We start from the raw sequence: 23,425 nt of genomic DNA, 5'->3' as shown, positions 1-23,425 counted from the left end.
CATAGCAAACCACCTTCTCTTGAGAGTGAAAGGAAGACCTGGGGCCACAGTATGACTCACTGGGGAGTGGATTAAAGAGCGCCAGGAAACATCCGTGGGTACTGGAGCTCAATTGTCTATACTGTTAAATTATTAGAGGAGTTCCTGGCATGGCTTTGAGTTATGCCAACCAGCTTCCCCCAGACAGCTCCTAGGCACAGCAAAGCATGGCCCAAAGACTGTTCCCAGTAAGCAGCCTGCATCCAATCACCTTTTCTGGGAGGCTGAGAATTTAATAATATGGACATAGGGCACTCTGTGCCTGTTGGTCTCAGTGCCAAAGGAGCATTTCCTGTCCCATTTAATTTCCCAGCACAGACATAGCTGCTGTGTTCCAGTCTGATCCCTGCTTTGTTCCTGTAGCCATGCGACTGGGCACTGGTCTGTACTTAGAGTCTGCGGCAAACCAAAATGTAGCCTTTTGTGTCTGTGTTACTCAACCCCATCCTAAACCTCTGTTTGGCTTTGTCCTTTTTGAACTGTTCTGCTGTTCAGGCAGCAACTATATTTGGAAAGGGCTATGTATGGTGCAATTAAATTCAGCAGTTATCCAGAACTGAAAATCTGCTCTGTGAAGTAAATGGAAATTAAATGAGACTGACACAAGCCCTGGGTCTTGTGCTGGCATTGCAGGTCAGCAGATTCTTACCACCAGTTTGATTTTTCATCAGAGACAAGGTACCATGGAGTGCAAAATTAGGACTCCTGAGGCCAGATAATCCCACATAGCAGCATCTATCAGGTACAATAAGGCAGAAAGCTCAGTGTCAGAATGAAGCTGCCTTTCTTTTACTGACTAAATGCAGCTCTCCCCTGGCTTCTTACTGAGCACATTTCCTTCTGCAGGGCTCAGGCACAGCCCTGGTAGACTTTTGCAGATGTTCTTTTTCTTTCTAATGCCTCCCAGATCCACCTTTCATTTCTTTTTGTCATGAAGTTCTGCCAGAATCAATTTACATTTAAATTATTAGAAGCAGCAATCTGCAGCTACTGATAACATCCTTATCTGCTATCATCCCATCTTATCTGGGTAATGGAAACATAAGATGTGCACTGGAGAAGGAGCAGAGCTGCTCCTGTAGGTACAGGCTCTTTCCAGTGTTTTAATTATTCTCTGTCTTTTCGTGTGTGGCTTAATCCATGAGATCCAAATGGCACAGGATATCCTCAGAACAGGCAAAGGGGGCTGAGAAGCTAAAAGGGGGGAAAGGAGCTAATCTGGCCCAGGAGCATTTGGAGGGAGTTGGAGGGAGAAGATGTGAATTTGGGGGCAGTTTGATGGTGGAAGGAAGCAGGCAGGGAACATGAGGACAGGCAGAGCACACAGAACATGACTGGGCAGCAGACTGTGTCCATCTGGGTGTTTGCACAGGGAAGGCAGGAGTCAGGCATCTTCAGTGGCACTGGCACGTGGCAGAAAGGCAGAAGCAGGGGAGAGGAGCTAGGAGATCAGGGGACAGGTGGGAGGAACCTGGCTGGTGTAAGAGGGAGGCTAAAGAGACCAGGCAAAGAGAGGAGAAGCAAGGAGGAAGCCCAGGAGGGACACTATTAGATGAGAGTACTAAAATGCAAGACAATCACTAAAGCCTTCAGCCTCCAAAAGTGTTTTAGGAATCTTGTGCAGAATTTGGGATGTCCACCAAGATGTGAGCACAGAGCCTGTTGTCTACAGAGCAAAGCAGGAGCCTGTCTCCCTGCTGGTGAGGCTTACCTAAACAAAGCTCTTTTTCACTCTTAAGTCAGAAGCCTGCTAAAGAGGAAGTGATGATCTAGTTGTTGAGCCTCACCATATCCTGTGTTCAGAACCATTTTCAGTTTTAGTTATCTGCAAATGTTAATGGAATGTCCACAAATATTTTCTTGGTTTCTATGGTAAGAGAAAAGAGAGTGTGAAGCCTTGTGTCAAAACCACTGCCTTGTCTGCATCATCCTGTGCTTTTCAGGAGAAGACCTGCATCACCAGAGGAGTCATCTGTGGCATTGCTTGTGGGCACACTAGCATTTAGCACACTTTGATCCCATTCAGGTTGACATTTTGAAACACAGACTTGCCCATTCCAAACCAGAATGGTTCTCTTGATCGTTTTCTAATTACAGGGTAATAACAGAGCATATCAAAGAAGCTCAGCACGGGTTCCTCCCCCCCTGACTAGAAAGCAATCAGGCATTTGCTGGAATTGAGCTGTAGGACTTGGGAAATGGCTTCTTTTCAAGGTCTAACTTTCCAAATGTCTCAGCAATGAAATCTCCCAGTGCCTTGTGCATACATGAATGGAGTGTGGCAGGGTGCAAGAGCTTGGGGTGCTACTCATTCAGCACCTGAGCACTGCCCACCAGCTGCCATGCTCCAGTCAGGAAAGGATCAACTCTCCTGTGCCTCCTTTCGCTGGAAAAGGGGCTTTGGTTTAGGGCACACATTGGCAGAAGTGTTCACAGAATCACAAACAGCTCTGGGTTGGAAAGGACTTTTAAAGGTTGTCTAATCCAAACCAAGTAAGCAGGGACATCCCAACTAGATCAGGTTGCTCAGAGCCCCATCAAGCCTGACCTTGAATGCCTGACCTTGAGCACCGACCTCCGGGGACGCGTGCATTTAACAGACCAAAACCAATCTGGGCCCACCTGTTGCCCAGGGAGGTGGTGGAGTCACCATCATTGGAGGTGTTTAGGAAGAGACTGGATGGGGCACTTGGTGCCATGGTTTAGATAGTGCTGGACTCAATGATCTCAAAGGTCTTTTCCAAGCTGGTTAATTCTATTCTATTCTATTCTATTCTATTCTATTCTATTCTATTCTATTCTATTCTATTCTATTCTATTCTATTCTAGGATGGGGCCTCCACCACCTCCCTGGGCAACCTGTTCCAGTGTCTCACCACCCTCACTGTAATGAAATTCCTCCTAATGTCTAACCTAAATCTATACTGCTCTGGTTTAAAGCCACTGCCCCTTGTCCTAGTGCTACACACCCTTGCAAACCATCTCTCCAGATTTCTTGTAGCCCCCTTCAGGTACTGGAAGGCAATGACAGTAGTGAAATATTGTAACAGGTTGCCCAGAGATGTGGTGGGGTCCCCATCCCTGGAGATATTCATCATCAGACCTGATGGAGCCCTGAGCAAACTGATCTGTGTTACAGGTGCCCCTGCTGACTGCAGGGGAATTGGACAAGGTGACCTTTGGGAGTCCTTTCCAACCCCATGCATTCTGTGATCCGTGTGAAAGCATCACTGGTATGGTACCAAACCAAAATGAATGGAGTTAAGTAGTGCCCAGCTTCTATGCAGGAGCGTTTCTGTGGGCAGCTATCTGGGAGTTGAGCCTGACAGTGCAGAACTTTGCACTGTGTTATTGAGCTATTTCCAAGACAGATTTTGTGAACAGAGATCAAAGTGCTGAAGAGGAACTTTAGCAAGTATGACCACTTGTGCAAATATCCATTCAGGAGTTCCAAAGGCTGTCAGGGCTTGTAATGATCGCAATCGATGTTGTGTTTGCTTTTGTTTCAGCTGCCTTTGACCAGCAAATTCAGCTGATTGCTTCCATTGTTATTTTTTGCTTAGAAGACAATTACATTGTTAGCACTTAAAAAAACCCAAAACCAAACAACAAAACCCGCTCTTCTTGCACCTTTCTTTGTGCTGGTTTTGAGCTTCACAACACCCTACCCTTGTTAACATAACTTTATGAGTTATTCTAATCTTTGTCTTTTATGAGAGTGGTGAGACCCTGGAACAGGTTCCCCAGAGAAGTTGTGGATACCTCATAGAGTCATAGAATCATGTACACTGGAAGGGACCTTGAAAATCATCTAGTTCTAAACCCCCTGCCATGGGCAGGGATACCTTCCACTAGCCCAGCTTGTTCAAGGCCTCATCCAACCTGGCCTTGAACACCCCCTGGGAGGGGTAATCCACAACATCCATGGGCAGCCTGTTACAGTGTCTCACCACCTTCACTGTAAAAAATTTCTTCCTAATATCCAGTCTAAATCTAATGTAAATTTGCCCTGGAAGTGTTCAACACGAGGCTGGATGAGGCTTCTGAGCAATTTGGTCTAGTAAGAAGAGTCCCTGACTGTGTCAGGGGAATTGGGAACTAAATGACCTTTAAGATCCCTGCCAACATAAACCATTCTATGATGTTGTGATTCCATGAGTCTCCCTAGTATCAGCATCTTTGTGGCCTCCATTGGACTCTCTCTAGTGGTTCCTGTCCCTCTGGGGCTGGGGAGCCCAGAATTACACACAGTACTCCATGTGTGGCCTCACCAGGGCAGAGCAGAGGGGAAAGAGAGCCTCTGTCAACCTGTTGGCCACGCTCTTCTTCATGCACCCCAGAACACTGTTGACCTTGGTCACAAGGTCTCCTGGCTGGCTCATGGTGAATTTCAAAGAGGCCTGACATGTTAGCCCAGGCTCGCCCATGGACTTGACCTAATCTCATTTCTTCTACCAAAAAAAATCATATGCACTATGAAAGGGCTCAGGACAGATAAAGGCTACAGGTTCTGGCTTGTCCTAGGAGTAAACTCACAGTATCCCCTAGCTTATTTGGTTCCACTTTGGCTCTGGTGACTACATCTAAGGGGTCCAAAAACATTGTTTAAAGAAAAGGAGTTCAACAGACCAAGATTTGCTCTATGAAGAATCCAGACCTCCACTGGAAGGTGTTTGGGCTCTGTAAGCTGCACAAGCTTCCCAGAGTTGTCCTCAGAGTGTGCTGTGGTGCTGTGATACTCTGATACCACACCAACCCCATTCTATGATGCTCTGGTCTTGGTGCACCCTGAACTGCACTGTTCCTGGCAAGAAGTGGCCTCGCTCCCAGACTCCTTGTCACTACAGCCATCCATACTCAGGTTTTCCATGGAGGACCCTTTCCTGGTAAAAGCAGTTTGGCTTAATTTCTCAGATTTGAACAAAGCATAGCATCTAGGACACTGCAGTTCTGTGGCTAAGCCTGCTCTCTCTTACATTCCTTTTTCTTTTTGCAGGTTGTTACTTTGTGGTATAGAGCTCCTGAAGTTCTACTGCAGTCCAGCTATGCAACACCAGTTGATCTTTGGAGTGTTGGCTGCATCTTTGCAGAGATGTTCCGTCGAAAGTAAGAGCCAGTTTTATTGCTTCTGTCTTTTCAGCTTGAAACTTGAACAGGTGGGCAGTGATGTCTGATTTCATGCACTTCGTCATGGTTACGTTGGAAAGTTCATGCACTGGAGCATCAGGTGTTGTTCATAGTCCCCCCACCCCAGGCATATTTGAGATCTCAGTAGTCACTGTAATGTTGATTTCTAGAAATGGGAAAGAGAAATAGGATTTTTTTAAGAATAAGGTCTTCAGTGTGAGTATTGAGCAATTGTAGCTCAAAGGAAACAGATAAACGCCTTTTTTAGGGCTAATTCCATTGAATTGCCCATCAGAACTATCTTGCTACACAACAGCTGGATGCAGATGAGTTGTGAGGGCAAGAGGAGCACTTGCCTACTGGTCTTTCCCCAAGGAAGGACACTGGTATGGAAGTTGTACCACACAGGAGAGGAACAACCCCCCAGGAATCTAGGAATCTTAGCAAGGTAAATCTGTCTCCATATTAACCCAATGACACACATTTTGGTTGAGCTTACTGCAAGAAGTGCATGTTGGCATCACCTGGGAGCTCTTCATCTAGAAACTGTGACATTTTATAACACCCAGTGTGAAGTCAAAGAATGTCTATAAAGACAATGTGGAAGAAAAAAAAAATATCAACTAGTTGGCCTAAACCCCAAAATTGTTTCAATATGCAAGGAGAAGCCATACTGCAGGGGGCTTGAGAAACAACTACTGAATTTATATAGCATGAAGTTAAAAATACTAATTGAATTCTTGCAAAATAACTTTGGAATTCTACTACTTATTAATGTTAGTATATGGAAAAATCATTTTTCTTGGGCTTCCTGCCTGGTCAAATGGCCTGGGTAGAATTATTATCCTCCACCCTCTCTGTTATGACTCAGAAATGAGGTCAGAAAATGAGAGGGAAAGAAACAACAAAAAGAATGTGGATTTTAGGAGTATCAATTAAACCCTGCAAACTTCGAAAGATTTCCTCTTGTCCCAGGCACCGCCAGTAGCAAAGTCAACAACTTCATTTCAGCATCTGCAGCAAGAGTGACACAGGACAAAACAACTGAATACAGAACTTTATACCATCCTAAAACTTCTATTTTCCCCCCTCATGTAATTTGCAGTATTCTGACAGATAAGAAATATTACCACATAGCAACACCACCAATTTAATTTTCTTTGTCCTTTTATGATGTGTGAGCTCACTGACACTCCAAATCCCACATGGTCAGCTGAATTAGGGAGAGTTCTAGTTCTATTTTCTACTTATTTGCAAATGCAAATAGTGCGTTGTCATAGAATCATAGAATGGTTTGAGTTGGAAGGGACCTCCACAGGTCATCCAGTCCAACCCCCTGCACTCAGCAGTGACATCCTCCACTAGAGCAGGTTGCTCAGGGCCTTCTCCAGCCTCACCTTGAGTATCTCCAGGGATCTCCTCAACTGCCTCCCTGGGCAACCTGAACCAGTGTTCTAGCACCCTCATGGTGCAGAACTTGTTCCTGATATCCAATCTAAATCTGCTCTGCTCTCATTTCAAACCATTGCCCCTTGTCCTGTCCCTGCAGGCCTTTGCTAACAGTCCCTCTGCAGCCTTCTTTTAGCCCCCTTCAGGTTCTGTCAGGCCTCTGTTAGGTCTCCCCGGAGCCTTCTCTTTTGCAGGATGAACAACCCCAGCTCCCTCAGCCTGTCTTCCTAGCAGAGGTTCTCCATCCCCCTGATCATTTTTGTGGACTTCCTTTGGACCCAATGCATTAGGTCCATCAGGTCCATCTCCCTCCTGTGTTGAGGGCTCCAGAGAGGGATGTAGAAAATGGAAATTAGATCTGACTTGAAGCAGAGTTTGATAAAATGAGGACTTCTCTTTTTCTTGCCAAAGGCAGGGTCAGTCTGACATTCTCAGTCCTCAATTTGGGAGCTTGTCAAAAGCTGCAGAAGTCAGGAATCTGCCAAGTCTGTATGTCCTATGTGCCTCACTAGAAACAATGTGCCTTCCACATACTCCACTTTACAGGCATGATTTGGAAGCCTGATCTCAAGGCTTATTGCCACAAGGCTACACTGAACAGCACTGAACTCTGTCTCCATGGGCTGTTGTGTTGGGTTAATGTTGCAATTCTCGCTCTGTGATATATAGACGGTGTCTTTCTGATTCTTGTGATGGATTGCAAAAGAAAACCCATCTTACTGTGACCTTAATAGCAATCAACTGTCAAATTTTGCAAACTCCATGGAGGAATTCCAAAAAATTGAACATCAAACAGCTGTTTCTGTTGGAACATGGTAGTGCCTTTGGGTAATCACCAATCTGCATTTCTGCTGGAGTTGATAGAGTAAGGGTATGAGAATGCAGCTAAAGTTTAGAAGTCGATGGAGGTTTGATATGGAGGCAACCTTTTCTTTTTACTCTCTTGCTGGGTACTTGTTGCCTTCTTTCCCTACCACCCTTGCAATGCTCCAGGCTTGGGGCAGAGAACAGGTCTGGTGAAGAGCAGCTGAGGGAACTGTGGTCATTTAGCCTGGAGAAAAGGAGGCTGAGGGGAGAGCTCATTGCTCTCTACAACTCCCTGAAAGGAGGTTGGAGCCAGGTGGGGGCTGATCTGTTCTTCCTAGTATCAGGTGATAGAACAAGTGGAAATGGCCTCAGGGTGCACCAGGGGAGGTTTAGGCTGGACATGAGAAGAAACTTCGTGACTGAAAGGTTTCTCAGAGCCTGGCATAGGTTGCCCAGGGAGGTGGTTGAATCCCCATCCCTGGAGGTGTTTCAAAGAGGCAAAGATGTGGTGCTGAGTGCCATGGTTTAGCCCCAGCCTTGGTAGAGTTAGGCAATGGTTGGACTCAATGACCTTAAAGGTCTTTTCCAGCCTAAACAATTCCATAAGTCTCTGATTCTGCACCTCAGTTTGTTCCAGAAGGATGTACAACTGGGTGGTGGGAGGGAAGGAAGAATAAAACCAAGATAGCAGAGACATCTAGGCAAGACGCAACCAAGCAAATACTGGCGTGAGCACTGCTTATAATTTGGGTTTCCCATCTAAGCTGGCAAACACCTTAAATGCAAACTGTTCCCTTTATCACGCAGCGATTTTGAGCGCAGGCTTTGCAATTATATTATCTGCTGTTTTCCAGTGAACCTTAAACCAACATATCTAGTGGACCGAGAGCTCCAAAGTGTAATCATTCACTCGTCTGCTTGCTTGCCGTTAGATTTTGGTAGCAGGAAGTTTAACACAACAACAGTTTGGTTTTGTTTTTTTCCCTCCCCTTCTTCTGTTTTGTCTTTGTTTTCACGAGCAGAGTGGGAGGCTGCAGCTTAGAACTGTAAAAGCTACACAGCTTGATTTGCAACCTTTGAACCCAGGTACTGTACAGTTCTGGCTGGAGTTTGTTTTTGCCATTTTTGGGAATTAGCTTGTTTTGTTAGGAGAATGATTTAAGTTGCAAGTGCCATAAAAGTTCACCACAGTCCAGGCCCAGCTGTATGGGGAGAAGGCTCCTTCCTTGGAAAGATCTTGTCAGCGTTCAAACTTTGCACTTTTCCTCCTTTAGTCTTCTGCCATTCATGTGCATATGGGTGTGTGGGAGGCTGATGGGTTTTCCATACCAGACCTAATAAAATGGGGTTTTTTCTTCCTCCCCAGATAAGTGGCAAGTCTATTGCAAAGATTTTTGTCTAGCCTTTTTAAAGTTGAATGGACCCAAGCCACAATGTAGCTTAATGACCTCAGTGATCTGATGGAACAACAGTGACATTTTGCTTCCAACATAACTAACAAAGGAAGGTAGAAGGCTGCACTTGTTCACATTATTCCTGGGTTTGGATAAGCAGGAATTGTTTTCTGTTTAATCTGACCTCTCAGGCAGAACTCCCATTGGCTTTGGGCAGAGGACAAATGCACATTAATGGAGAGAAGGGCAAGCAGTCAGAATAATACCACTAATTCTCAAGCACAAAATGGATGTGAGTTTCCAAGACCCTATTCAGAGTAACATACCTTTTTGGGTTTTAGCTCACATTTTCCCTCAAGCCTTTTCTAGCTGATATCTCTCTAAGTGTCTACAGTTGGGCTGATTGATAGCCGTTAGATCCACTAACTGTATGGGTCTGTGGTTGGAGATGAGTGGTGAGTGAGTGCCAGGCCATTCATTTGTGGTTTTCCTTCTAGTTTCCAGCTGTGCCAGGCTTTCAGTCAGAGGAATAGATCTGTTGGTAAGGGAAACGGTTGATAAACCATAGAAACCAAAAACTGTCACTACCCACGACACAAAACCCAGAAGGGAACCTTGAGGCAGGGCTAAGACAACCAGCAGAAATAGTTGACCAAGTTTAAGCTGAGTTGAGTTCAGGTGTGGGGTCAGGCAAGGCAGTGGCCAAGAGATTGGGACTGAGTGGCTCTGAGATGACAGCTGGCAGCCACACAGAACTCAAGTCCAGCAGGAGAGCTCCCCTTCTGAAAAACCTGTGCGGCTTCTTCATGTGCAGGTGGCACAGCATTAGTCTGAAATCACAGATTCACAGACTCACAGAATGGTGAGGCTTGGCAGAAGGAGACTCCACAACCTCTCTGGGCAGCCTGCTCCAGTGCTCCAAGTAAAGAAGCTTTTCATTATTTTTAAGTGAAAGAACACATTAGCCTTAAAAAATTCTACATTCCTTTGAGTTGTGACACTCTGTGACAATCTGGATTAGCCTGGTTTGAGGTCATAGTAAAAGCCCTTGTGGCTAGGAGAAAGACCACAATGTGTCAATCTCAGTGTAGATATTTACTTAAATATTCTCCATATTCATAGCTTCTCTCCTAGCATATCCAGGTTTGTCAGCAATAAGTGCTTTTGGAATGCAGACATTTGTCAAATAAGAATTTCATCCAAGGGATCACTTCATTTTCATTCATTCATTCTGCTGAGATGAAGTAAATTGGCATGAAGATTCAGTTACTATTGACTTTGACTGAGTTGGAATCTGTTACCTGAAGCTAACTGACTCCATCAGCTACATCATCCAGAACTTGACCTCTAGTGAATTATTAGATCATTTGTTATTAGATTATATTCATGAAACAGGTTTCATTCCTACGTCAGCACAGCACAGACACTGCTCCATACAATAGAATAATCTTTCAAGTGCTCTTTATGTCCAAATAATTAGAGTGTGACCTTTCATCACTTAAAAGAACTACACACAGCAAGGGATTTTTCCTATCTGTAGCTGTTATGTTAAAGCCTTTTTGGCACTGATAATCAAACTCTGCTGCTGTAAGAATGAAGATGCCCAGTTAGGACCAGATCTCATCAGCCATTAACAATGGAGGAGTGTATGAAATCAGAGCTGTATCTTAGCTGGATAGTGTCCTACCCAGTGAGGCACAGAAGCAGGCTTGCTTGCATCTCTCCTGCCTTGGAATCAGTTTTCCTTTTCTGGAAAGTAACTGCAAAAGGAGAGGTAGGTGTTGCTCATCTCCTCGATCTTTTAAGAGTCTGATGGTGAGGGCACTTAGCCAGAAAGTGAGAGCAGAGTTTGAAGAGGGCCCAGACTTTTTGGGAAACTCCATTTTTGGCAAAGACTCCAGCCACAACTGTATGAAAAGCAAGGCAGAAAAGGGCTTTCCAGGGAGGGAAGCTTTTACTCAGTTATTCACTTACTCCAGAAGGGGATTTGGAGGGGTTAATTCTGAGCAGAGCAGAATTTTTTTCCAGAAATGAAAGCCAGCTCCATCTGGATCTTGGGGAACTCCTTGAAGTGGTCACGAAGGTGGTGAACAACCTGGTAGTGTAGGACTGAGAAGTTCAAGGTCTGGGGTGGCTCAGGGAGCTACAGCTGCTCAGTACTTCCAAGACAGAGGAAACATTCATTCCATAAAGACAGAGTTGTATGCTCTGCCCATTAAAATAATGTCAAAAACTAACATGTCCAGGAAGGTTTTGCGTGACTCCAGAGAGGGAGACTCCACCACCTCTCTAGGCAGCCTGTCACAGTGCTCTGTCACCCTCAAAGTAAAGAAATTCCTCCTCATGTTTAGATGGAACTTATGTTCAAGTTTGTGCTCATTACCCCTTGTCCTGAAAAGAGCCTGGTCCCATCCTCCTGACACCCACCCTTTAAGTACTGCTCAGCATTGATGAGATCCCCCCTGCAGTCTTCTCTTCCGCATGCTAAAAAGCCCCAAATCCCTCAGCCTTTCTTCATAAGAGAGATGTTCCATTCCCTTCAGTATCTTCATAGAGTTGTGCCACAGACAACACAGGAGCAGGGCTATGGCTCAGTAATGGCAAGGAAGAAATAACAGCATAAAAGTTGTCACAAAATTAATTCGGGAGGCTTTGAACACACGAATCTACAACATAAAATGTGTTGATACTGCAGCTGCATGGAGGAGGTGGCATCTGAGCAGTGGCATCACCTGGAAGTTCTGCTTTGTTTTGTCTCTTTAATAGAAGAAGTTCACTTACTCCTTCTTTTGGTCAGGAATCAAATGAAAGATTTCCTGGGAAATCACTAATAGCTGAACAGGATAAGAAACCAGAGAGCTCTCAACAGATGAACTCAGGTTACTGTGCACTGTCCTGGGCCAGTGAGCGGAAATCTTGAAGCTTCTCCAGCCTGAGTACCAGAATGAATTGGATAGGACAAAGCATTGCTCAGGGAAAAGTGCAGTAACTGGCCTTTGAAAATTGTATCCCTTTTCCTTGCATGCTTGCTAGACATACTTGTGACCTTCAGTGCTTATCTCAAGTTCTTCTGCAGGTGTTTGTTAATTCACTGTAAGCCAACGCAGCTGCTACAAATTATTTTCTTCACACCATCCTTCTAATCCTCTTTTGACACCCTGACTCAGCAGCTGGTGCACAAGGTTGAAGTTGAAATTTTACTGCTGCTCATGTAACAGATTTCTGGTTAGTACTGAGATGGTTTCCCTGCCTTTCTTGTCTGGAGGATTGTAACCCCCTTGCTGAGATCTTTTTTTCTGACCCAAGCGTGTTTTGTTACAGCTGAAGGTGATGAGACATTCAGTTGTGGGGGGAAGGTGGCAGTTCCTCTGAAAATTACAGAGGCTTAGCACAACAGGTGCCACTAACACCTAATATGGGGCAACAGAAGTGAGCAGAGATCAAAACATCTGCTCAATACCACACAGGAGCAGCTGAAGCCCAATTGGAGAGGAAACTTGAAGATTCCCTCTCTTAGCTTGTAATGTTTTACCCACTGTTCCTTGTCCTATCAGTGGGCACCATTGAAAAGAGCCTGGCACCATCATCTTGACACCCACTCCTCAGATATTTATAGATGTTGATAAGATGTTGATAAATCCTGAGAAGGGCCAGTGTTAGACATGGTGCTTACCCTCAAACTGAGCTGAACAAGAGCAAAGAAGCATGGAAGGTTTAGAGTGCAATTTTAGTTTGTAGTTGGAATTATTGAATCACAGAATGGTTTGGGTTGTAAGGGACCTCCACAGGTCATCTACTCCAACTCTTCTGCAGTAAGCAGGGACATCCCTAACTAGATCAGGCTGCTCAGAGCCTCATCCATCCTGACTTTGAATATCTCTGGGGATGGGGCCTCCACCACCTCCCTGGGCAACCTGTTTCAGTGTTCTACCACCCTCATAGTAATGAACTTGTTCCTAATTTCCAATGACTCGATGATCTTAAAGGTCTTTTCCAGCTAGAGCAATTCTGTGATTCTGTGAAAGCAGATGTGAGATGGAGTCATGAGGGAAATAGAATACAGAGAACTGTGCCACCACATTAGATTTGTCATACCAGGTGCTGTAAAAACACAAGAGCAGTTCAGTTCCATCATTAAACTTCAACCATCTGGCTGAGAAGACAGATATCATTTAACTGTGTGCAGTGATGGGGGCAGGGATTGTTTGACACACAAATGGGTTACTCACATTGCTGGTAGAACTGTCAATCTGAACAAGAGCAATGCTCCTTCTTCTGCACTGAGCAGAGATACACATTTTTCTTCCTTCCCCTTTCTCCAAGGTCAGTTGTGTGGACATTTCCAGAACTTGCTTCAAATGTTGGGACAGTTTTCAAAATACCCCTTTTATGTCCTTCTCCCTGAGCTGAGAGGATGATTCTTAAAGCTCTGGTGAAACAAACCTACAAATCTTCTGGAGAAGCAAATGTCCACAGATCAGAGAACTGTGACGTGCATGCTGAGGCAGTAAGTGAAGGATGTTCAACACATGAAGGCTCTTCCATTTCAAAAAGTAGTGTTGAATGATGAATGCTGAAGCAGGAACAGATGAGATCTACCCATGTTAGAGCAGATTCTGGTCAAAGATGACACCTGCACTTACCTTACTCTCAGGAGTTTATATATATGTCTGTCCTTCAGGTGAAGCACCTTTCTTTTTCTTACAAGAGGTGGTGAAACCAGATCTAACATGGCTTGATCCTGGGGTCACTGATGTCTGTGATAAAGCTCCTTTTTATGTCAGTGGTGGGGGACAAGGCCCCTCATTCTGCTCCAGGGCCACCTGGGACCTTGAAACACGACACTGACATGAAAGCTGTCAAGCAAATGTTAAGCATCCAGAAAAAAAAAATCCTTCCCTTGCCCAGTTGCTAAGGAAGCCTTGCAGATGTTCATAATATTTTCTCTCATGCTCTTTCTCTTACTTTTTTGCTGTAATTTTAATCAGCAACTCAATCTACACAGTAGGCTGAGCCTGCTCTGGTTGCAAAGCTGTACACAGTGCCTCTGGTTTCCCTTTTAGTCACATTTCTCTTTCACCTCTGCATGCAAAGGGAACACAGAAACAGATAATTGTTTTGGTTGGAAAAGACCTCTAAGATCATTGAGTTCAACCTTCAACCATGTCCCAAAGTCCCATGTCCACATGTTTCTTGTACATCTCCTATGACGGTGACTCCACCACCTCCCTGGGCAGCCTGTTCCCATGCTGACCACTCTTGCAGGAAAGAAAGTCCAACCATTCTCTAACTCTACTAAGTCTGGGACTAAACTATGTCCCTCAGTACCACATCTTTGCCTCTTTGAAACACCTCCAGAGATGGGGATTCAGCTACCTCCCTGGGCAGCCTGTGCCAGGCTTTGAGAACCCTTTCAGTCAAGAAGTTTCTTCTCATAGCCAACCTAAACCTTGTTGACTGGTATCTATAAGGAGGTCAGAAAGCACCTTGCTTTCTCATTTCAGGCAGCAATTCCATATGTTTCTTAGGAAACAGACTAAATCTGCTTTTGGGGGTGGGGAGAGAAGGGAGTGTCAGGATATTATTTTGAGAGTTTGTTTGCTTCATTTTAGATAGCAATGGGGAGCAAATTCAACGCACTCCAGGACTGCAAGTTTGCAATAGTTTTTCAGAAGCTGTCTGTTTTCCTTTATCTGCTTCTGTTGACCCAGGGACATGAAAAATCCAAAGAAAATAATAATTCTTGTAGTTCTTTTGATGCATTCGATCTGATTTACAGAATGGTAGGGGTTGGAAAAGGACCACCAGTGGCCATCAAGTGGATTCTAATAATAGTTTACTGCTGGCATGGCTCAAATGATCTTACAAGGTTATTGATGACTGTGGTACCATTCTGCTTGAGGACTGATAGATTTTGAGTCCACAAGTTGGGTTGTTAAAGACCAAAAGGAGAACCTCAAGATGGCTGCTGTGCTTTCTGTCAGCATTTCCTCACCCATAACGTTTATCTGTGCCAAAGTTGTTTTTTGCTTTTGTGTAGGAGAAGTTTCTTATAAGTTTTGAGCCAGTTGTGATCAAGCTCTACATGAAGTAAATCCTTCCTATGCTGTGTCTGGCAGCCACCCACACAAAGATATTATTAAAGGGAAAGGAGAGGGAGAAGTACAAGAACTGTTAGGTTTCAAATGAGAACTTGGAATTGCACAACAGCTGAGGCAAGTCCCTTGTGACTGGAAGTGGGTAACTGTCCAGAGCCTGCAATGTTGAATTTGTGGCCTGTTTTCAGGCTAAAGTGTTCTTACTGCACTATATTGATTTTACCCATCAGAAGGGCAAATGATCTCCACCCCTGAACAGTGATAAGTATTTTTTTTTCTTTTATCATGCCGTAGATTCTCTTTTCATGCTTGTAGGACAGACTTGTCCAGAAGATCCATCAAAAAAGAAACTGTGATGAGAACAAGAGTGAGGAGTCAGTTCAGAAATAATCCCTCTGAATCAAGGTTTCCATAGGACAGTCCAGGTCATGCTATTTCTAAGTCACCTCATAATGCTGGTGTAAGGTGTTGTTTGGTTTTGATTCCAAAGATGAAAATATTTTCTTCCTAACAAAGAATCTGACAAAATTGTTTGCCAGCTCTTCACATTTTGTAACATAAACCTAAAGAAGCCAACCCCATCATTTAAAAATATCTCTGAGTCACAGACTATGGAGCTTGGCAGTTTTCCAATGGCATGAGACAGGATTCCTTGGCTAATGTTGCTTGGCCTTTTTAGATCCTCCACAGCCCCCTTGTTGCTCTTATACACAGAGACATACAAACTCCTACACTTAACTACTACAACCTTACCACCTTCTAAAATCTTTTACCACTTCCATCAACTGCTGCTGTGTTTTTTCAGAGAGTCATAGAATGGTGTGGGGTTGGAAGGGAACTCTGGAGATCATTCAGTCCAACCATCCTACCAAGGCAAGGTCACCTAGAGAAGGTCACACAGGAACATGTCCAAGTGGCTTTTGAATTACTCCAGTGATGTAGACTCCACCACCTCTCTAGGCAGCTTGTTAGAGTGCTCTGTCACCCTCAAAGTAAAGAAATTCCTCCTCATCTTTCGATGGAACTTATGTTCAAGTTTGTGCCCCTTACCCTTCGTCCTGTCACTGGGCAGCACTGAAAAAAAGACTGGTGCCATCCTTCTGACACCCACCCTTTAAGTATTGCTCAGCTTTGATGAGACCCCCCCCCCAGTCTTCTCTTCTGCAGGCTAAAAAGCCCCAAATCCCTCAGCCTTTCTTTATAAGAGAGATGTTCCACTCCCCTCAGCATCTTTATAGCCCTTTGCTGCACCCTCTCCAGCAAGTCCCTGCCCTTCTTGATCTGGTGAGCCCAGAACTGGACACAATACTCCAGATGTGGCCTCACCAGGGCAGAGTGGAGGAGGAGGAGAACCTACCTTGGCCTGACGTCCACACTCTTCTTGATGTACCCCCAGATGCCATTGGCCTTCTTGGCCATGAGGGCACATTGCTGGCTCATGGTCATCCCGCTGTCCACCAGGAATCCCAGGTCCTTTTCCCCAGAACTTTTCTCCCAACAGATCAGCCTCCAACCTGTACTGATCCACAGGGTTGTTCTTCCCCAGATGCAGGACTTTACACTTCACATTTTTGTCTACACTATGTCAAATTTCCATGGACTTTTGACACCTTCCTCATCTTGTCTGATGCCTTCAAAGCAGCAGCTGCTAGTTCTGAATCGCTGCTCTTCTTCCCAGCAGTTCTCCTTACCATCTCTTCAACCAGACTCTCTAAGGCCAGAAAGCAAGCTGTACCTTTTCCACCCATGCTGCTCTTTTCAGTTGAGGGAGTTCTTGTATGACTTCCCTACTTACGTGTGGACCTTTCACTGATGATATTGTATATATTTAAGTCATAGAATCATAGAATGGTCTGGGTTGGAAGGGACCTCCAAAGGTCATCTACTCCAACCCCCAAAATTATTGATTATTGAATCAGGAAATTATCCTTATTGGTTTTCTGGGATAACAAGGAAGAAGATGGAATTTCCAATTTCCAGCTGCTTTTGTCACCACACTGGGCAAATGGTCTAACAGGAGGAAGCCAAATGGATATTCTGGAAGTTCTTTCTTACATATCTGGGAAGATACAAGTCTTGTCTAGCTTTGGAGGCACTTGCTTTGTCAGCTCTAAAACTGTCACCATAGCTTTGTAATAGAATTTGTCTGGATAGATAGTTTTTAGACTTCTTTTTCTTCCTTCAATATTGTTTTTCTTCACATGACCTTCATCCCATATATCCATTTTACTCATAGTTTAATAACTCAATATCACAAAATGAAAGTTTCCAGCCAGAATGTCAACAGTTGGTTCAAAATGTCAGCCACTACCAAGGCACCTGCAGAAATCTTGTCCTGCACCTCAGTGCATGTCTGCACTGCAGGACAGACCACAGCAATATCAGACTCATAGGGTGGCTCAGGTTGGAAGGGACCTCAGAGCTCATCTACTCCAACCTCCCCACCATGCACAGAGAAACCTCTCAACTAGACTAAGCTGCTCAAGGCCTCAACCAGCCTGGCCTTGAACACCCCCAGGGAGAAGGCAGCCACAGCCTCCCTGCACAGCCTATCCAGAGTCTCACCACCCTCCTACTAAAGAAGTTCTTCCTTGGATCCAGTCTAATCCTGCTCTGCCTCAGCTTCAAACCATTCCCCCTTGTCCTGTCTCTAGACACCCTCAGGAAAAGTCCCTCTGCAGCCTTCCTGTAGGATCCCTTCAGGTACTAGAGGGCAGCTCTAAGGTCCCCCTGGACTCTCCTCTTCTTCAGGCTGAGCAACCCCAGCTCCCTCAGCCTGTCCTCATAGCAGAGGTGCTCCAGCCCTTGGATCCTCTTTGTGGCCTCCTCTGGACTCACTCCAACAACTCTGTGTCCTTCTGCTGGGGACACCACAACTGCAGGCAGGGTCTCAGCAGAGCAGAGTCAAGGGGCAGAATCCCCTCTCTTGCCCTGCTGGCTACACTCCTCTGGACGCAGCCCAGCACACAGCTGCCTCCTGGGCTGCATGAGGGCACTGCTCAGCATAGGGAGCTGCTCAGCATGGGGAGCTGCTCAGCAACCAACACCCCCAAGTCTCTTCAAAGCTGCTCTCAACCTACTCTGCACCCAGTTGCATTTGTGCCTGGGATTGGCTCGACCCAGATGCAGGACCTTGCACTTTGACTTGTTGAGCCTCATGCAGCTGTCACTGTCCCATTTCTCAAGCCTGTCTAGAACCTTCTGGTTGTCCCTGCCCTCAAGTGAGTCCAGCACACCACACAGCAAACTTGCTGAGGGTGCACTCGATGGCACTGTCCATGTCCCTGACAAATTCCAAACTTGATGACAATTCTAACTTTTGTAATGAAAAGTTACAGACCCTTTTTGCTGTGGAGACCAAAGGCTGAAAGTAAAGCCTAGAAGTAGTGTGGGTAGTTTCCAGTTGAAGCTCATTTATCTCTTGGCTGTCATTGTATACAATGCTTTTAGAATTGTTCTGGCATGTTGGTGGAGTTGCAGCAGAGGAATTTTCATGGGGACTTGCTTAGGAAATGTTTATGTCTCAGTTTTTACTGAGTAGCATAGACATGACACACAGTGGCTATAAAATAAAGAAGGCAGACTCTCAGACACCAATATCCAGCTCAGGGTATTCAGTGAAGGTAAAACTCAGCATGAAACAACAATATGAGTTGAGGTTGCTCCTTGGGAGAAGAAAAAAAGAGCCTGAAATTGCTGAATGGTGAGATTGGATTTGTTCAGCTGCATGTAAGCATGAGAGCCTTTCCCCAGAAGACTGGTGATGCAAGTTCTTCTAAACTCCAAGCAGATAGTAACTGTTTCAGTATTTGTGGTGTTCTGCATTGCAGCCTCGTGTGATCTGTGGGTTTATTTCTGTATTATCACAGAGTCACAGAATGGTTGAGGTTGGAAGACACCTCTGGAGACCATCCAGTCCAACCTCCCTCCTCAGTCAGGGCCACCTAGAATTGGTTGTCTAGTACTGCATCAAGATGGCTTCTGAATGTCTCCAAGGTTGGAGATGCCACAACCTCTTTGGGGAACCTCTACTGGTGCTCAGTCACCCTCACAGTAAAAAAGTGTTTCCTTATGTTCAGATGGAATTTTCTGTCCTTCTGTTGGTGTCCACTGCCTCCTGTTCTGTCACTGGGTGTCAGTGGAAAGAGCCTGGCTCCATCTGCTTTTTGCCCTTCTTTCAGGTATTTCTATATATTAAGAAGATTTCCCCTAAGTGTTCTCCAGGCTAAACAGTCCCAGCTCCCTCAGCCTTTCCTCATATGTCAGGTGCTCCAGTCCCTTAATCATGGGGGAAGAGCAGTCAAACAAGATAGACATCTGTAGACACCCTGTAACTTTTCCTTCCCCCCTCTCCCTAAAAAAATAATCAATGAAGCAACAGTCATTAGAAATAGGAAATCACAGGGACACAACAATATCTGAGACTTCTTGAGTAAATAAATAGGGAAATTAGTTGTCTTAGGTGCATGGTAGGTCTTTCCATCCCATCTTCTACCCTACTCAAGTAGGTGTTTTGTAACAGGAATGGTGTTAGAGCCCTCAAAACATGGATTTTCTAGCAAGCAAAGACAGGGAGAACTGAGAGGATCAAGGAAGCACACAAAAAGCAACTCTGTTCCTATAGGTAGCCTTTTCCTCCACTGGAATATGCCTCTTTCCTGTGATAAAGCTACACAAGTCTTCAGGAGTTCTTTGAAGTCAGAGGACAGACTCATCTATTCTGCCACAGGAGGCAAACCTAGCTCCAAGCCTCTCCTGAGAAAAAAAGGAGGAATTCTCCAAAATCAGACATTCAATCAGTCTTACACAGATTAGCATCACAGAGAGAAGTATGCCTAAGTTAACATCTCAGGATTTGGCTTGCATAAATAAACCTCAGGGGTTGAGGGGGTGAGTGAGTCAAGTAAAAGGTACCAAGAACAAAGGTGAGCAACTCCATGAATGCTCCAGGCTTGGGGCAGAGTGGCTGAAAACTGCCCAGCAAAGAAAGGCCTCGGGGTGCTGGGTGACAGCAGCTGAAGATGAGCCAGGGTATGGCCAGGTGGCCAAGAAAGCCACCAGCATCCTGGCCTGGATCAGCAGTGGTGTGGCCAGCAGGAGCAGGGCGGGGGTTGTGCCCTTGGAAGTGATTGTGCCCCTGGAATCTGCACTGAGGAGGCCGCACCTTGAGTCCTGGGTTCAATTTCAGGACATTCACTACAAGAAAGACATTGAAGTGCTGAGGCAGGTCCAGAAAAGGACAGCAAAGCTGTTGAAGGGTCTGGAGAGCAGGGCTGGTGAGGAACAGCTGAGTGAGCTGGGGTGGTTTAGTCTGGAGAGGAGGAGGATGAGGAGAGACCACCTGGGTCTCTACAACTCCCTGAAACGAGATCGGAGCTAGGTAGATTTTGGTCTTTTCCCCATAGTAACAAGTGATAGGAGAAGAAGAAAAGGCTTCGAGTTGCACCAGGCTAGGGTTAGGTTGGATATGAGAAGAAACTTCTTGGTAGAAAGGGTTCTCAAAGCCTGGAACAGGCTCCTCAGGAAAGTTGTGGAGTCCCCATAGGTGTTAAAAAGTGTGTAGACATGGCACTTCAGGACATGCTTTAGTGGACATGGTGGTGTTGGGCTGATGATTGGACTTGATGATCTTAGAGGTCATTTCCAGCTTTAATAATTCTATGAAATTTTACATCTCTGTTGCTGCTGGGTATGCTCCCAGTTCATTGGTGCTGAGGGAACTGGTGTCCACCGTTAAGAACAGAAGTGAAAAACCAATCAGCTGGAGGGGAAAGTTTTTATGTGTTCTGGACTTGCAGTGCTGGGCAGTGATTCGTGAAGAGCAGACAGTGCCAAGAGGTGAGATGTGCTCTTCATGTGGCTGCTGGTTGAGTAGATCTACTTCCCCAGTCATCCGTCCAACATTCCAATTGAACCTCCAGCCAAAATTCATCAGGCAGATCTCACTCCATTAGAGGTGCCTGAGCTGGAGTTGGCATCCTGTTGTAGTCAGGGTGGTGGGATGGATTGGAGGCTGAGAGGTGAATTAATAACACTTCATTATGGTGAAACACCGAAGTCCACTGGAAGGTCACCTTGTGGTGGGTAATTTCAGATTCAGAAGAATTTAAATTCTTGCTTCAGCCCTTAGTGGATTTGAAAGAGCAGCAAGGATGGGAAAAACCTGCCTTAAAAATCCCAAGAATTAGACTTGTTTTGGCATGACACTGCCTAAGGTGATGTGAGAGCAGGGCTGGCTGTGCCAAGCCTTCAGCGGAACACGAAGCTCAGCAGACTTTTAGAAACGTTAGATCAACTTCTCATTTGCATGGAGAGGGTTCCTGGATTGTGGGGATTTTTGTCCTCGTGTTCCAGTGCTGGAGCCACAAGGAAATACTCAAGAAACTGTCTGTTAGTAATTCTAAGCAGTCAGTCAAGAAAATGTCTCAGGTTGACATATTCCCTGATTTTGGAGGATCTTCTATTGTGTAGCCAGCAGGTCTGCCCCGGTAAGGTTACACCTGGAGTACTGTGTTCAGTTCTGGGCTCCCCAGTTTGAGACAGGGAACTACTGGGGAGAGTACAACAGAGGTTGGAAAGATGCAGAGGGGAGTGGAGCATCTCTGACAAGGAGAGGCTGAGAGGCCTGGGGCTGTTTAGCCTGGCGAAGAGCAGCCTGAAAAGGGATCTGATCATTGTCTAGCAAGAGCTACAGGGTGGGAGGAAAGAGGATGGGGCTGGGCTCTTCTCAGTGGTGTCCAGTTACAGGACAAGAGGCAACAAGCACAAACTAGAACCAGGAGGTTTCACTTAAGGAAAAACTTCTTTACTTTGAGGCTGCTGGGCCCTGGCCTAGGCTGCCCAGAGAGATTGTGGAGTCTTCTTCTCTGGAGAGATTCCAAACCTGCCTGGACATGTTCTTGTGCAACCTGATGTAGAGAAACCTGCTCTTACAGCGGGGTTGGACTAGATGATCCCCAAGGTTCCCTTTCAATCCCCATCATTCTCTGATTCTCTGCTATGGAGTATCTGCTGCCACAAACAGTCCTGGGATTGTAGCTCTTGAGTGAAGAGCTCTTTGTGGATGACAGATAACAGGGTTTCAGTCTGATGTTGTATGGTTTCCAGTTGAGCTTGAGGAAATTGTTCTCTTAATGTCCCTGCACAAAGCAGCTAGCACTGCAAGTAGGTAGAAGATGACTGGAGTGGCAGCAAGCACAAAGGAGCCAAAATGCATGTTTATCTCATTAACGATGGTCAGCCTGTCCTCCAGTCCTTGCTCTCCTCTTTGTCTTAGTGGCAGAGTTGTGCAGAGGTGAGTAAGTCTGAATGAGATGTCACAGTGCTCTGGGGCTGCTTGCTGTATTGGGTGTGAACTCAAGGCCATCAGTGATACGGATCTCTCTTGTCTGAGTGTCAACGCATAAGGTGCCGGGTTTTGGGATGAACTCATGGTTAGTAAAAGGAGATCCAGGTCCTGAGTATGGGCAATGAGAGGGGAAAGATTACAGCTGAGTATCACAGAGTCACAGAATCCAGGGATCTCTGAAGATCATCTAGTCTAACCCCTGCTGCTAGAGCAGGATCACCCAGAGCAAACCAAGCAGCACCATGTCCAGGTGGGTTTGAACGCCTCCCAGGAAGGAGACTCCACAACCTCTCTGGGCAGCTGTGGTGGGTTGAAAATTCCCCCCCCAGTACTGAATTTGCCAGACAAGCCCAGTTAGAAGCAAATGAAGCTGTATTTACAAGCAAAGCTACAATCTACAATGGAATGCAATGCATATGTACAACATATACAGTATTTGCAATATTTACAGGTATCTGCAATTTATAAATAGCACAGAAACCCCTGTGGCCAAAAACCAGGGGAGCTAATAGCTTCCCACTCCCTGCCCCCCTCCCTTACCCCCCTGAATGGAAAGGGACATGTGACAGAGCAGGGGGTTATTTTGTTAGACTTAGCTAAAACAATGCAGCCAAGGTCAGCAGAGACAGCAGAAGCACAAAATTAGTATCTCTCAGAGCAAGAAGGCAAAAGAGAGAAAGATTATTTAACAGACTAATTCTTATGGTAGACATCCCTCCAATGGTATTTGTTTAGAACTGTCATTATTTTCCTTTCTATATCAAATGGTGATTTATTTACATTTTACTGCTTTCTATTCAAGATTTGTAGAAAATTTTAAAGGTACAGCCTAAAACTACTACAGCAGCCTGCTCCACTGCTCTGCCACCCTCAAAGGGAAGAATTTTTTCCTTGTGTTTACATGGAACCTCCTGTGTTCCATCTTGTGTCTATTGCTCATTTTCCTGTCACTGGACACAACTGAGAAGAGTCTGGCTCCATCTTCCTGACACCCACCCTTTAGCTATTGATCAGCACTGAGAAGACCCCCCCTCAGGCTGCTCTTCTCTAGGCTAAACAGCTCTCAGCCTTTCCTCATGAGTTAGATGCTTCAGGCCCCTCAGCATCTTTGTGGCTCCACAAAAGGTGTGCACCACTCTCTGACAGTATTTTCAGTCGCTGTT

At 45.4% G+C, this 23,425-nt stretch overlaps 1 protein-coding gene across 2 annotated transcripts in view; it reads left to right on the top strand.

Moving 5' to 3' along the window:
* CDK6 (cyclin dependent kinase 6) overlaps nucleotides 1-23,425 on the top strand; it is a 116,538-nt gene that overhangs the window by 83,485 nt on the left and 9,628 nt on the right. For both annotated transcript variants that reach the window (XM_054161079.1, XM_054161078.1), the window contains one exon: nucleotides 5,036-5,145. In XM_054161079.1, coding sequence (XP_054017054.1) covers nucleotides 5,036-5,145 — 110 coding nt within the window. The remainder of the gene's footprint in view (nucleotides 1-5,035; nucleotides 5,146-23,425) is intronic.

This window comes from Dryobates pubescens, chromosome 4 (genome assembly GCF_014839835.1).
Source record: "Dryobates pubescens isolate bDryPub1 chromosome 4, bDryPub1.pri, whole genome shotgun sequence".
NCBI classification, from domain to species: Eukaryota; Metazoa; Chordata; class Aves; order Piciformes; family Picidae; genus Dryobates; species Dryobates pubescens.
Note: the sequence above shows the minus strand (reverse complement) of the source record. Positions and strands in the feature narration are given on the sequence as shown.